We start from the raw sequence: 15,131 nt of genomic DNA, 5'->3' as shown, positions 1-15,131 counted from the left end.
TCCATAGAGTCAAAGCTATGGTTTTTCCAGTAGTCATGTACAGATATGAGAGTTGGACCATAAAAGAAGGCTGAGCACCAAAGAATTGATGCTCTTAAACTGTTGTGCTGGAGAAGACTCTTGAGAGTCCCTTGGACAGCAAAGAGATAAAAACCAGTCAATTCTAAAGGAAATCAGTCCTGAATATTCATTGGAAGGACTGATGCTGAAGCTAAAGCTCCAATACTTTGGCCACCTGTTGTGAAGAGCTGACTCATAGAAAAGACCCTGATGCTGGAAAAGATTGAGGGCAGGAGGAGAAGGGGACAACAGAGGACGAGATGGTTGGATGGCATCACTGATTCAATGGACATGAATTTGAGCACACTCCAAGAGACAGTAAAGGATAGGGAAGCCTTCTGTGCTGCAGTCCATAGGGTCACAAAGAGTTGGACATGACTAAGCAACTAAACAATGACAAAGAAGATCTAGTAAACTAAATGTCAATGAGAAATGGTTAGGAAAAGAGGGTGGGTATTACCAAATGATTCTAGAAACACTTAAGTTTCACCTATAATTTCTCAGGTTACTCTCTCTCCTTGTTCTATACCAAAAGACTCTTCCATACTCCATCTAAAGCCAATTTCAAACTGGTCTGTAATTGGTCTCACAGCAATAATGAAAGTACCAAACAAATGAAAAAGCTCTTGTTACTCATAACAATATGGATGAAACACCTACTATGTATCTAGCATTCTGCCTAGGACCACAGGAAGACAAAATAGGCTTTTCAGTAACATGACTTTTCTTAGCAAAGAGCCATACCTGAAGGCAAGAGCTCCAAAGTTGTTATGAACCTTGGGGTACCAGCTTCAGCTATCTCATCAGCCTCATTTGACTCTGCAGTGCTTCTTACAGCACAAGCCATGGTCCTGTCACACACAGGATGTGACTTGACTGTTCCATGAGATTCAGTTCAGCTCAGTTCAGTCGCTCAGTCATGTCTGACTCTTTGCAACCCCATGGACTGCAGCACGCCAGATCTCCCTGTCCATCACCAACTTTCGGAGTTTACTCAAATTCATGTCCATTGAGTCAGTGATGCCATCCAACCATCTCATCCTGTGTCGTCCCCTTCTCCTCCCACCTTCAATCTTTCCCAGCATCAGGGTCTTTTCAAATGAGTCAGCTCTTCGCAAAAGGTGGTCAAAGTATTGGAGTTTCAGCTTCAATATCAGTACTTCCAATGAATATTCAGGACTGATTTCCTTTCAGATGGACTGGTTGGATTTCCTTGCAGTCCAAGGGACTCTCAAGAGTCTTCTCCAACACCACAGTTCAAAAGCATCAATTCTTCTACATTCAGCTTTCTTTACAGTCCAACTCTCACATCCATACATGACCACTGGAAAAACCACAGTTTTGAACAGACAGACCTTTGTTGGCAAAGTAATGTCTCTGCTTTTTAATATGCTGTCTAGGTTGGTCATAACTTTCCTTCCAAGGAGTAAGCATCTTTTAATTTTATGGCTGCAGTCACCATCTGCAGTGATTTTGGAGCCCCAAAAAATAGTCTGTCACTGTATCCCCATCTATTTGCCATGAAGAGATGGGACCAGATGCCATGATCTTAGTTTTCTGAATGTTGAGCTTTAAGCCAACTTTTTCACTCTCCTCTTTCACTTTCATCAAGAGGCTCTTTAGTTCTTCATTCCTTTCTGCCATAAGGGTGGTGTCATCTGCAAATCTGTGGTTATTGATATTTCTCCTGGCAATCTTGATTCCAGCTTGTGCTTCATCCAGTTCAGCATTTCTCATGATGTACTCTGCATATAAGTTAAATAAGCAGGGTGACAAAATACAGCCTTGATGTACTCCTTTTCCTATTTGGAACCAGTCTGTCGTTCCATGTCTCGTTCTAGCTGTTGCTTCTTGACCAGCATACAGATTTCTCAGGAGGAAAGTCAGATGGTCGATATTCCTATCTCTTTAAGAATCTTCCACAGCTTGTTGTAATCCACACAGTCAAAGGCTTTGGCATAGTCAATAAAGTAGAAGTAGGTGTTTTTCTGGAACTCTCTTGTTGTTTCAATGATCCAATGGATGTTGGCAATTTGATTTTGGGTTCCTCTGCCTTTTCTAAAACCAGCTTGAACATCTGGAAGTTCATGGTTCACATACTGTTGAGGCCTGGCTTGGAGAATTTTGAGCATTACTTTACTAGCATGTGGGATGAGTGCAATTGTGTGGTAGTTAAACATTCTTTGGCATTGCATTTCTTTGGGATTGGAATGAAAACTGACCTTTCCAGTCCTGTGGCCACTGCTGAGTTTTCCAAATTTGCTGGCATACTGAGTGCAGCACTTTCACAGCATCATCTTTGCGGATCTGAAAGAGCTCAACTGGAATTCCATCACCTCCACTAGCTTTGTTCGTAGTGATGCTTCCTAAGGCCCACTTGACTTCGCATTCTAGGATGCCTGGCTCTAGGTGAGTGATCACACCATCGTGATTATCTGGGTTGTGAAGACCTTTTTTGTTTAGTTTTTCTGTGTACTCTTGCCACCTCTTCTTAATATCTTCTACTTCTGTTAGGTCCATACCATTTCTGTCCTTTACTATGCCCCTCACTATTCTTTGGAACTCTGCATTCAGATGGGTATACCTTTCCTTTTCTCCTTTGCTTTCACTTCTCTTCTTCTCCATGAGCTTAGGCAATCAATATTTGTCATAAAATCTTACCTATCTATTTTGTACCACTGTGCCATGGCACACCATTTAGAAAGTCATCTTATATCTTACCACCTAAAGGGGCCCAAATATGAGTCAGCATCTCCAATCTACTGTTCCATCAGGCAGCTAGTTAAGATTACTTAGGTGGAAAGAAAATCAGTATTTTACTGGAAATTGCTGTATCTTGCTACCACTTTCTACACCTGTCTATTCAACATTACAAAATGTAATAAAGGTATTAAGTGGTAGGCTCTTAATAATAATCTGTCAAATAAAGAATGAATGAGAAGTAGCATGTTTCCATGTCATGTTAGTTGAAAGATACAGGAGGGCCTGTCTTTTAAATTTGGTTGCATCTTTTACCATTTCAATTTCTTGCTCTTAGCCAATAGAGTTCATTTTTAATGATTAATAGAAGTCTTCCCTTAGAAAATTTTTCCTGTGTTTGGTATATCTGCTTTCTTAGTGAGCTTGAAATGAAAAAAATCCAAGGTTACCAAACTTTAATTTTGCAGAGTAATTACAATGGTTTTATTTTTCCATATAAAAAGATACAGAAAGGACTTTCCCTTCAATTCCTATCCATGAAAACAGTTGGTATTTATATCAGATATCCAAAGATGAGAAAAATTAAAGCAATGAAATTACTATAATAAACTATGTGCTTTTTAGAGTAGTAGCTATCCAAAAGTCACATTCAAATGATTTTTCCAGAGTTTCTCTTGACAGACCAAATGAAATTCAATGAGTTTCCTTAGACTTGGCTGTGGACAAGAAAACTTTTTTTCGCATTGGCTCTGGTCCATTATTCACCTTACTCTGAGTTTTACCAGAAAGTAATAAACAAAATAAAATAAAACCTTTAAATTTAGAAAAGACTTAAGAAATCATTTAGTCTTAACTGCAAAACCAGTGAACTGAACTCTTCTATATAAGCTTTGGTCTCTTATATGAGCTTAGTGATAGGAACACATTACTATAAAATGTACATTTGTTATTATTGGGTATTTTTATTGATAAACAATTCTTTCTTATGTCAAGCTCAAAATGTGCTTCGTAGATTTAGGCCTAGCTCTAGTCTGCTATCCAAGTTGACAAAAAACTTCCATGTGAAAGCCTATTTATACTTGAAGAAAGCTATAATGAACAGCCCCAATTTTCTGTTTTCAGTCTAAACACTCACCATTTCATTCTTTTATCCTTAAGCATTGTAAAGATTCTAGCCACTTCACTATCCTCTGTGTGGCCAATTAAGTTTTTCATGTATCCCTTAAAATGTGATCTTTGGAAGTGAAAAAAGTTTCACTGTTGTGGCACAATGGCAACAAACTTTTAATTGTGTATTCATTATTGAGATTAAAGATTAATATTAGTATTTTGTGGTGAATTTAAATCCCCAAATCTATTTCTGAACTGCTGGTAAACTATTCTATTTGACAAATTGTCAAAAAGTCACAAAAAGCTCATGGTTAAGCTGGACTATTTTCAGAAACAAAGATATGTAAGTGTTAACAAGTCAAAAAAGCCTACTAAGGTAAAGTTCTCATTATGTAGATAATGAGTTTTAGTCTGAAGGCATATAGGACATATACCTCTTTAATAAAATATTTGGTTTTCCAAGGTGTGCCTGTTTCAGTACGATGCCTTTCTTCAGTCCTCTGGCGTTCTTCCAGGGTACGTTTATGCTCTGTGGCTTTATCGATTTCGGAGTCCCTCAGAGAGTCTGTCACATTTTTCCACAATCGCCTGAAAACAGAAAGCCACATGCTTTACAAACATTCTTCAAAAAAAGAAACAAAAAACAGAATGGATACCCTCAAAATTAACAGTAATTTTAATAAATTACATTTCTTGAATCATATCTATAATTTCACACATGAGTTATAAGAATACATCCTGTGTTGCTGATGTTAATGTCCAAGATGCTGCTGTTTCTGCTTCTTTTTAAATTAAAAATAATGTATTTTTTCCCAAGTTATATAACCAAGATTTTATTTTAAAGAAACTTAGGAAATAAGAAGCAAAAAGAGAAATATATATTTAAAAAACTGAAACAGAAGACACCATTTCTGCTTCTGGACATGATGAAATAAGGGGCACCAGATCTACCCTCCCACTTTTAATCAGCTAGGAAACTAGACAAAAATATATAAACAATGGTTTTCAGATACTGAACAAAAGGCAGCACAGGACAGTGATTCCTGAGAGCAGGCAAACAAATGAGGGGAACCCTAGGAGTGCTCCAACTAGTTAGAGAGCATTTGCAGGCACAGCACAGGGAAGGGGAAACTCAACAGACTCCAAGCAAAAGAAAACTGCCAAGACAATTCTTGGGGAAAGTATAGTCTGTTCAACAAATGGTGCTGAAAAAACTGGATATCCATGTGCAAAAATGTGACCTTAGACTCTCATGTCACAACGAAACTAAGAAGATATGAGAAAATCTTTGAGACTTTGGGTTAGGCAAAGATTTCTTAACTACAACACCAAAACCATAATCTATAAAAGAAAACACTGATAGTCTCACCTCATCAAAATAAAAACTTATTACTGAAAAAAACACCATTAAGAAAATGGAAAGACGAGCAATAGATAAGGAGACAATATTTACGAAACATATACCCAACAAAGGAATTGTGTCTAGAATTTACAAAGAACTCCTATAACACAATAAGACAACAAACAGTTCAATTTAAAAAATGGGCAAATTTTATAAGTACACATTTCAACAAAAAAGATATACAAAGGGCTAACTAGCACATAAAGACATGTTCAACATCATTAGCCATTAAGGAAATACAAATTAAAATCACAATGAGATACTATTTCAGACCAGCTCAAATGGGTACATTAAATAAGATAGGCAATAACAAATGTTGATGAGGATGAGAACTGGAACCCTCATATGTTCCCAGCAGAAATGGAAAATGGTGCAGCCATTTTGGAAAATAGTTAGGCAGTTATGTGAAAAGTTAGACATAAAACCCACACAAACCAGCAATTCCACTCTGAGGTGTTTTACCCGAGAGACATGAAAACATGTCCACAAAAGATTTGCACAAGAATGTTCACAGTGGTGTGTGCATGCTAAGTCGCTTCAGTCCTATCTCTCTGTGACCCATGGACTGTAGCCCGCCAAGGTCTTCTGTCCATGGGATTCTCCAGCCAAGAATACTGGAGCGGGTTGCCATGCCCTTCTCCAGGGGATCTTCCCAACCCAGGGATCAAACCCAGGTCTCCCACATTGCAGGCACATTCTTTACCATTTCAGCTATCCCAGAAGCCAAACCAGGAGTAAAACAATGGTTTAATGCTCATTTTTATAAGCAGATTTTTGTTTTAATATAGCAACATCTATCTGTTTTTGTCTATGGCTATTTTAATGCTACAACAGCTGAACTGAGCTGTGGTAGAGCCTATCTAGTCCATCAAGCTTAAGATATTCATTCTGAGATCAAACCAGTCAATCCTAAAAGAAATCAATCCTGAAAATTCATTGGAAGGACTGATGCTGAAGTTGAAGCTGCAGTACTTTGGCCACCTGATGCAAAGAACTGACTCACTGGAAAAGAGCCTGATGCTGGGAAAGACTGAAGGTAAGAGAAGGGGATGACAGAGGATGTGATGGTTGGATGGTGTTACCAACTTGATGGACCTGAGTTTGAGAAGCTCCAGGAGTTGGTGATGGACAGGGAAGCCTGGCATGCTGCAGTCCATGGGGTCACAAAGAGTTGGACACGACTCAGTGACTGAACTGAACAGAGCCTTTAACAAAAGAAGTTTGCTGACCCTTCTAACTTCTATTTTAAGAAACTATAAAAAGAGCAAATGATGCACAAAATAAACATAAAAAAGGAAATAAGAGCAGAAATCAATTAAAAAGAAAACAGAAATATAGAGAGACATCAATGAAACCAAAAACTAGTTCTTTGAGTAAAATTAATGAACCTTTAATCACATTAATCAGGAAAAGAATCATGAATACAAGGAATGAGTGTGACATCACCACTATAGAGCCTACAAACATTAAAAAATAAGCACATATTATAAAATACATGTCAATAAATTTGAAAAATTGAACCAACTCTTTGAAAGAATGTATGACAAAACCCACTGGAAAAAAAAAAAAAAAAAAAACTACCAAAGTTTGCTCATGAAGTAGATAACCTCAATAGCCCTAGGTACTAAAGATATTAAATTTATGGTTAAAAATTTTCTCCCAAAGAAAACAAAAGGCCAATAGCCCCCAGGAATGCAGACAAAAAAAATCTATAATACAAGTTTAGCAAAGAGAATCTCTTAAACACCTGGTTCAATAATAGCCAGATTCTTATATCTGCTTCTACATTCAATCTATTGTGATAAGCATTGTTTTAGTCAAAGTATATAAAGAAAATATGGCCTCACACAGATATATAGTTAGTAAAGAGAAGGGATTTTAATAGCTATTCCAAATAACTCAATTCTTTATTATTATATTAAGATTCAGAAAGTGGTAGTTCTTAAAAGATTAGTTGCAATGTGGAAACTGAAAAATGTCAATGAATTTTTCATACTCTAATACATGAAAATCCATTGGTCTAATTTGTACCTTCAATGGAATTTTTATCCATGCATAATTTTGTAATATCATACAAAATATCACTGGAAAATATCATGCAGTGATCATCTGAAAAAATTATCTTCCAGATGTTGACATATTTTATGACGTCATATTTTTAAAAATCACCTTCATTAGTTTCACCACCAATTTCATCATGGGTTTACTAGGGAAGCTTTCAATTCATTGTGACAGATGAAAGTTTTCTAAAATTTTGATATTTGCCTTTAAAAGCTTCATTTTTTTCCTCAAGTTTTACTAAGATACAATCGACATACAGCTCTGTATAAGTTTTAAGAGTATAGCATAATGATGTGATTTACATATATTGTGAAATGATTACCACAATAAGTTAAGATTCATCCTCTCATATAGAAACAAAAGCAGAGAAACAATTTTTTTTTCTTCCTTGTGATGAGAACTCTTAGGATCTATTCTCTCAACCAATTTCAAATATACCTAACAGCAGTGTTAACCAGAATCATCATGAGGTACGTTACATCCCCAGTACTTATTTATCTTATAACTGGAGGTTTGTATGTTTTGACTACCTTCATCCAATTCCTTCACTCCCTACCCCACATTTCTGGTAACCACAATCTGGCTTCCTTTCTATGAATTTTTTTAAAAAGTTTTGTTGAAATATATAGTTGATATATAACATTGTGTTAGTTTCAGGTATACAACATAATAATTTAGTATTTGTATTACTACGAATGGTCACCACAATAAGTCTAGTCAACCTCCATCACCATACATAATTACCAAAAACATTTTCTTCTTGTGATGAAGACTTTTAAGAACTACTTTCTTAGCAACTTTCAATTATCCAATACAGCTATAATTAACTATAGCCACTATGCTGGAGAAGGAAATAGCAACCCACTCCAGTATTCTTGCCTGGAGAATCCTGTGGACGGAAGAGCCTGATAGCCTACAGTCCACAGGGTCGCAGAGTCAGACACGACTGAGCAACTTCATTATGCTGTACATTATGTCCTCATGACATTTATTTTAAAACTGGAATTTGTACCTTTTGACCTACTTCATTCATTTCACTCACTGCCCAGGTGCCCACCTCTGGCATTTTGGCAATAATGCCAATCGCTGTTTTCTGTATCTGTGAGCTATTTTTTTTTTAAGATTCCACATATAAGTAAGATCATACAGTATTTGTCTTTACATATCTGACATTTCACTTGGCATAATGTTCTCAAGATCCACTTATGTTGTCTCAAATGGCAAGATTTCCTTCTTTTTATGGTTGAATACTACTCCCAATTATAAAAATACTGGGAGTATTATTATACAATAAAAAAAATACTACCAATTGTATAAATGAGACCATTGAGTATTTGCTCTTTCTCTTGACACTTCATATAATGTCCTCAAAGTCCATCCATGTTATCACAAATGATGGGATTCCTTTCCTTTTTAGGACTGAATAATATTCCATTATAAATACACATCACAACTTGCTTATCCATTTATCTGTCAATGGATGGTTAGGTTGTTTCCATTTAAATTTTATTATTAGCAAAAAAATTATTGCCAATTGTTTTCCTTTAAGTGCCATGTTCACAGCATTCATTTACAAGAAAAATGTCTGCCCAATATTAAAATGATAACAGTCTTAGTTTGTCTGTCAATCACCTAAGTAAAAATGGTGCTTCAAGAAAGGGTAATCTGCTTGTAACTCCATCAGTTGCACAAGTTCTCTTCCTTCAGATAATCAGTGTACTTTATCATCTAGCACAAATGCTTTATGTATACTCCAAATGTATCATGCAGAATATTTTTTAAAAAGACAGGTAGTCAATGTTCCAGATCTAAAAAAACTAATAATCTGTACTGCTTTTAAAGGACATTTTAAAAAGAAAATGGCTTTGAAAAAATTGCCATGTAGAAAAGAAAAAAAACTGCAGGGCAGTAAGGAACACACGATTACTTTTACAGTTTGATATCACTGCCTTGAACGGTGCTAAGGCCCAGCAGTGCTACCCACCACTGCTTTTGTACCACGAATGCAAGTGCAAACAGAATGAAAAAGGCAAATAGTATTTTAGCATTATTAAGAAAGCTTTCTCAACTTGCAAACCCCTGGTACAAATATCAAGGGCACCAGGGGTCCACAAACCAAACCTTGATGCATGCTCCTAAATAAATTCTAAATAATCATAAATAAGAATTTTTTTTTCAGTCACTACTGTTTTATTTTTTGACCCAACCTGAGTTTTTGCTTAATAGGTACTAAATCTCTTTACACATCTGCTTATAAATGGTTTGGTTCCATTTATGTGACCTTAAGATGGTTAATGCTTCCTTATATTTGATACAGTAATACTTACATGTGATATAAAATTTAAACAGTACAAAAGGGCATTCTGTGAAGAGTAAGTCTGTTTCTTATCAGAGAGATGAATAAGTGGTTCAGTTGTGTCTGACTCTTTGTGACCCCAGGGACTGCAGCCTACCTGACTCCTTTGTCCATGGAATTTTCCAGGCAAGAATACTGGATTGGGTTGCCATTTCCTCCTCCAGAGAATCTTCCTGACCCAAGGATCTCCTTGGGTCTCCCAAGGAGCTCCTACATCTCCTGCATCTCCTTCATTGGCAGGCAGATTCTTTACCGTTGCACCACCTGGAAAGCCTAGACCCCAGTATTCCTCTTTGGAAGCAACTACTGCCAATACATTCTGGAGACTACCTTATTAACACATATAGAGCCACTTCATTTACTTTAAAAAAAAATTATATAATCGCTGCATGGGCTTTTCTCTAGGTGCGGCAAGCGAGAGCTACTCTCTAGTTGTGGTGCCCAGGATTCTCATTGCCGTGGCTTCTCTTGTTGTGGAGTATGGGCTCTAGAGCACGCGGGCTTCGGTATTTGTGGCTCCTGGGCTCTCCAGTGCAGACTCAATAGTTCTGGCCCATGGACTCAGTTGCTCTGCAGAATGTGAGATCTTCACAGACCAGGGATTGAACCCATTATCTCCTGCACTGGCAGGAAGATTTTTTGCCACTGAGCAATCAGGGAAGCCCCATTTCATTTATCTTTTTCTTTTTTTCTTAATATTTATTTTTATTTATTTATTTAGTTGGTGTGACGGGTCTTTGTTGCAGCACATTGGATCTTTGATCTTAGTTGTGGCATGTGAACTCTCAGTTGTGGCATGTGGGATCTAGTTCCCTGACTGGGGACTGAACCCAGGCCCCTGCATTTGGAGCATGGAGTCACTGAACCACCAGGGAAGTCCCCCATTTCATTTAAAGGTCTATGACATATATTTCCAAAATACCTTCTAGGAAGATTGTATCAGTTTACCTCTCTAACCAACAATATGAAAATGTCTATTCACTTTTCCCCAAAAGAGATACCATTTAAAAAAATTTTTGTATTTCTTTGAATTCTAATTATAATGAACAATTTTTCATTTTCTTAGTGGGTATTGTTTTCTTCTATTTTTGTGAACTACCTCTTTATGTCTTTGCCCATTTTCCTACTAGGGTACCCATCTTTTTATTAATAACTTGTAAGAGCTTGTATGACAAAGACAGTGATGCTTTAACCACTAAAAGTTAATATTTTTGTCTAGTTTACAAATGTTTTATTTTTACTAAAATGTGACTATGTATACATAATGTCATAGCTGGTACAGTGTTTACAGTGTTTACAAACATGAGATCAGGCCAACACTTTCAATTTACAGATGAGGAAGCTTATCTAAAGTGGTGAAGTGACTTGCCAAGGGTTAGAAATTAGTGAAAAGGTTTAAATTAAGATCTAGGCTTTCTGACTCTTTCCTGATGGATGCAAGGATGACACACCTGGATTCAAATGGATCCTGCTTCTCCAAAGGTCTTACTCTTTTCTTCGTCACTGCCAACTTAGTCAAATCCACGTATTTTGTCTCTCCACTGCTGTAAGCAAACTCAAGAATGCTATTCCATTCCCCTTGTACTCTGCATACAACAGTGTTGGTGATGTTGTGCTTTACTTCACCTGTAACCCTAGAAACAGGCAGGGAAAAAAAAAAGCTTTAATAAGTAATACTGTGCTTGTTTCTTAGGGATTTTAAAACCCCAAGAATGTACTTTGTGAATTCTCTTTAAAACAGTTACACAATTCACTTCAGTCTGTTGGTGCCAAAGTGAGAGTCTCTGTAAATCCATGATAGTTTCCGAGATAATTTTTTCAAATATATTAATTTAATTTTAGAAAGAATACTGGGAATCAAACTAGAGACTTACCATAAATGATCACAAAGTACGATATTTTAATTTCTGCTACAAACAACTATTATAACATTAAAACTAAGTAGGAATATGAAAAATAATGACATTCTTTTTTTATTACAGTCAAAAATGTTAAAACACTAGGGGCAGGGTAAAAACGTTACAACACTATAGCTTATTCAACATTTAAAAAAAAAAAACTAGTCCTATTTATTTAAAAAATTAAAGTCCCTAGATTTCCCTGGTAGTGCAGTGGATAAAAATCCGTCTGCTGATGCAGGAGACATAGCTTCAACCTCTGGTCCAGGAAGATTCCACATGCCACAGAGCGACTAAGCTTGTGCACCACAACTCCTAAAACCTATGGGCCCTAGAGCCTGTGCTCTGCAACAACAGAAGCTGCTGAAATGAGGAGACTATGCACCACAACGAAGAGTAGTCCCAACTTGTTGCAACTAGGAAAAAACACACACAAAGCAATGAAGACCCAGCGCATCCAAAAATAAATAAATGAATAACTAATTTTTAAATTAAAAAAAGTTCAGAAAATTTGAATTCTGGATATATAAATTCTATATAAAATCACATAAGCTTAATTTTAAGTTAAATACAGAAATCAGATAATAAGAGATAGAAAAAATAAGATATATTAAAATTTTTATAATTCTCTTAAAAAGAACACTGGCATACAAAAATTATTGCCAGCAACACAAAACTCTAAGAGTGCTCAAGCACTACTGTTGAAAGTTTAATGAAGGGTTATCTGGCTGGTTTATCAACAGAAAGATAGGATGCAGCTCAAATGAAGGTTGGGATAGAAAACAGGTCTAATTTTTTTAATGAAGTACTCTATGTTCACTGTTGGACACAAACAACAGGGTACAATTAGACAAAGATTGAGATTGAGATTGAGACAAAGATTGAGAACGCAAAGAATAGTGGGCAAATACTAGGGTCTGGTCAGTGTACCAGGGATTATGGTTTATCTGGATTCAAAAGGGAATCTAAAGGACCCAAGGCCATGTTCAGGTGATAGCTCAGGAACCCAAAGTAGCATTTGTCAGATATAAGTCAAGGGCCTGGGAACCAGAAGGATATGGTTGAATTTAGGGAATCCATAGCTTTTAATCAGGAGAAGTGAATGGCCTACAAATTCAAAACTTGAGGCAGAGGTACAGGAGCCAATGGGCTTCCTGATGGCTCAGTGATCAAGTACCTGCTTGCAGTACAGAAGACACTGAGTCGATCTCTGGGTCAGGAAGATCCCCTGGAGAAGGAAATGGCAACCCACTCCAGCACTGTCACCTAGGAAATCTCGTGGAGAGGAGCCTGCCAGGATCCACGGGGTTCAAGGCGGGGGGCAAAAGGGTCAGACACAACTCCGTGACTAAACGACAACATCAACAACAGCACAGGAGCCAATAAGCAAATGAACCAGATCTTAGAGACGAAGGTGTACTAGGGGTTTGGAATCTAAAAGCAGACCAAACATCAAAAATCAAAAGTTAGAAAAAAATAAAAACTTAGGCATAATTATAGCTAATTAGACACAAAGAACACCAACTCTGCTAGATTACAGCATTAGTGGGAACTCTGGGTTATAATTCAAAGCATATGAACTTAAATAACTATGCTGCTAAGGGGTTTTCCCTGATTTTTGTGACATCCATGTTTCTTCTCTGATCCTACCAGCCAACATTGTTTCCTTCCTTGAAAATGTATATCTAACCAAACAGGATATAAAGAGATGGCACTAAACACTTACCTCTTCCATCTTACAATCAGACACACCCAAAACTATATTCTGCAAACTGAGGGGTAATAATCCATTTCTCACTTGATCTTTCTTTTATTGCCACAATCTCTCAAGTTATCATTATCTCTGTCACAAGCCTTTCCACTTAAAACATAACAAGCCCTAGGTCCCTATTTAAGCGTGCTGGGTTACACGGAGTCTTTGCTGCTTACTGCAGTTACTGCAAGATCATCATGACAAGAAATGGGGCAGGAAACAAGAACTGTACATGATAAAGATAGGTCATGCATGCATGCATGCTAAGTCGCTTCAGTTGTGCCCTACTCTGTGCAGCTCTATGGACGTCAGCCTGCCAGGCTCCTCTGTCCAGGGGATTCTCCAAGCAAGAATACTGAAGTGGGTTGCCATGCCCTCCTCCAGGGAAATCTTCCCAACCCAGGGATTGAACCTGTCTCTTATGTCTCCTGCATTGGCAGGTGGGTTCTTTACCACTAGCGCCAACTGGGAAGCCCATAGAATACTAGAAAATCACTGGATATATTAACTTGGCTTCATACAGGAAACTTTTATTTAAAGACTGAAAGTCAAAACTTCAGCTTTGGGTTTTATTGATACGTATATAAGAAACACCACATGAAAGATAATTATATTTTATGCAGAACAACTACAGGACACGTTGTCCTATCATGTTATTCAATGCTACTACATGAGAATACTCATCCTTTCCCATCACCATACTTATTATAATAACAGACTTTATTTTTAACTGTCTGTTATACATAAGTTTTTCCTAAAAGCCTTACAAATGCTTTCCAAAGATAGGGTCCTGAATTCTAATACCAGAATGTCTAAGCTTCTTGACATATTGAGTGCCACTGTGAGTTTTCCAAATTTGCGGGCCACAGGACTGGAAACAGTCGGTTTTCATTCCAATCCCAAAGAAGGGCAATGCCAAAGAATGTTCAAACTACAATACAATTGCGCTCATTTCACATGCCAGCAAGATAATGCTCAAAATTCCTCAAGGTAGGCTTCAACAATATGTAAACAGAGAACTTGCAGATGTACAAGTTGGATTTAGAAAAGGCAGCAGGACCAGAAATTAAATTGCCAACATCCTTTAGATCATAGAAAAAGCAAGGGAATTTAAAAAAAACCATCTGCTTCATTTGACTACACTAAAGCCTCTGACAGCATGGATCACAACAAACTGTGGAAAATTCTGAAAGAGATTCAAATACCAGACCACCTTACCTGTCTCCTGAGAAACTTGTATGCAGGACAAGAAGCAACAGTTAGAACTGGACATGGAACAATAGACTGGTTCCAAATTGAGAAAGGAGAATGTCAAGGTCGTATACTGTCACCTTGCTTATGTAACTTATATGCAGAGTACATCATGTGAAATCCCAGGCTGGATGACTCACAAGCTGGAATCAAGGTGGCTGGGAGAAATATCAACAACCTTAGATATGCAGGTGATACCACTCTAATGGTAGAAAGCAAAGAGGAACTAAAGAGCCTCTTGATGAGGGTGAAAGAATGAAATGAAAAAATTGGCTTAAAACTCAACATTTAAATAGCTAAGATCATGGCATATGGTCCCAAAACTTCATGGCAAACAGATGGGGAAAAGTGGAAACAGTGACAGATTTTATTTTCTTGGGCTCCAAAATCACTGTGGACTGTGACTGCAGCCATGAAATTAAAAGATGCTCACTCCTTGGAAGAAAAGCTATGATAACCTAGACAGTGTATTAAAAAGCAGAGACCTCACTTTGATGACAAAGGTCCATATATGGACTGTGGAAGTGTAGTCAAAGCTAC

The 15,131-nt window shown here is 37.2% G+C and overlaps 1 protein-coding gene across 1 annotated transcript in view; it reads right to left on the bottom strand.

Moving 5' to 3' along the window:
* OSBPL11 (oxysterol binding protein like 11) overlaps positions 1-15,131 on the bottom strand; it is a 91,253-nt gene that overhangs the window by 5,568 nt on the left and 70,554 nt on the right. Inside the window, exons 11-12 of the mRNA XM_043874471.1 lie at positions 11,141-11,323; positions 4,305-4,458 (exon numbers count right to left, since the gene is read on the bottom strand). Coding sequence (XP_043730406.1) covers positions 4,305-4,458; positions 11,141-11,323 — 337 coding nt within the window. The remainder of the gene's footprint in view (positions 1-4,304; positions 4,459-11,140; positions 11,324-15,131) is intronic.

The sequence above is a fragment of the Cervus elaphus genome, chromosome 19 (genome assembly GCF_910594005.1).
Source record: "Cervus elaphus chromosome 19, mCerEla1.1, whole genome shotgun sequence".
NCBI classification, from domain to species: Eukaryota; Metazoa; Chordata; class Mammalia; order Artiodactyla; family Cervidae; genus Cervus; species Cervus elaphus.
The sequence above is the reverse complement of the archived record's forward strand: the minus strand, read 5'-3'. Positions and strand labels throughout refer to the sequence as shown.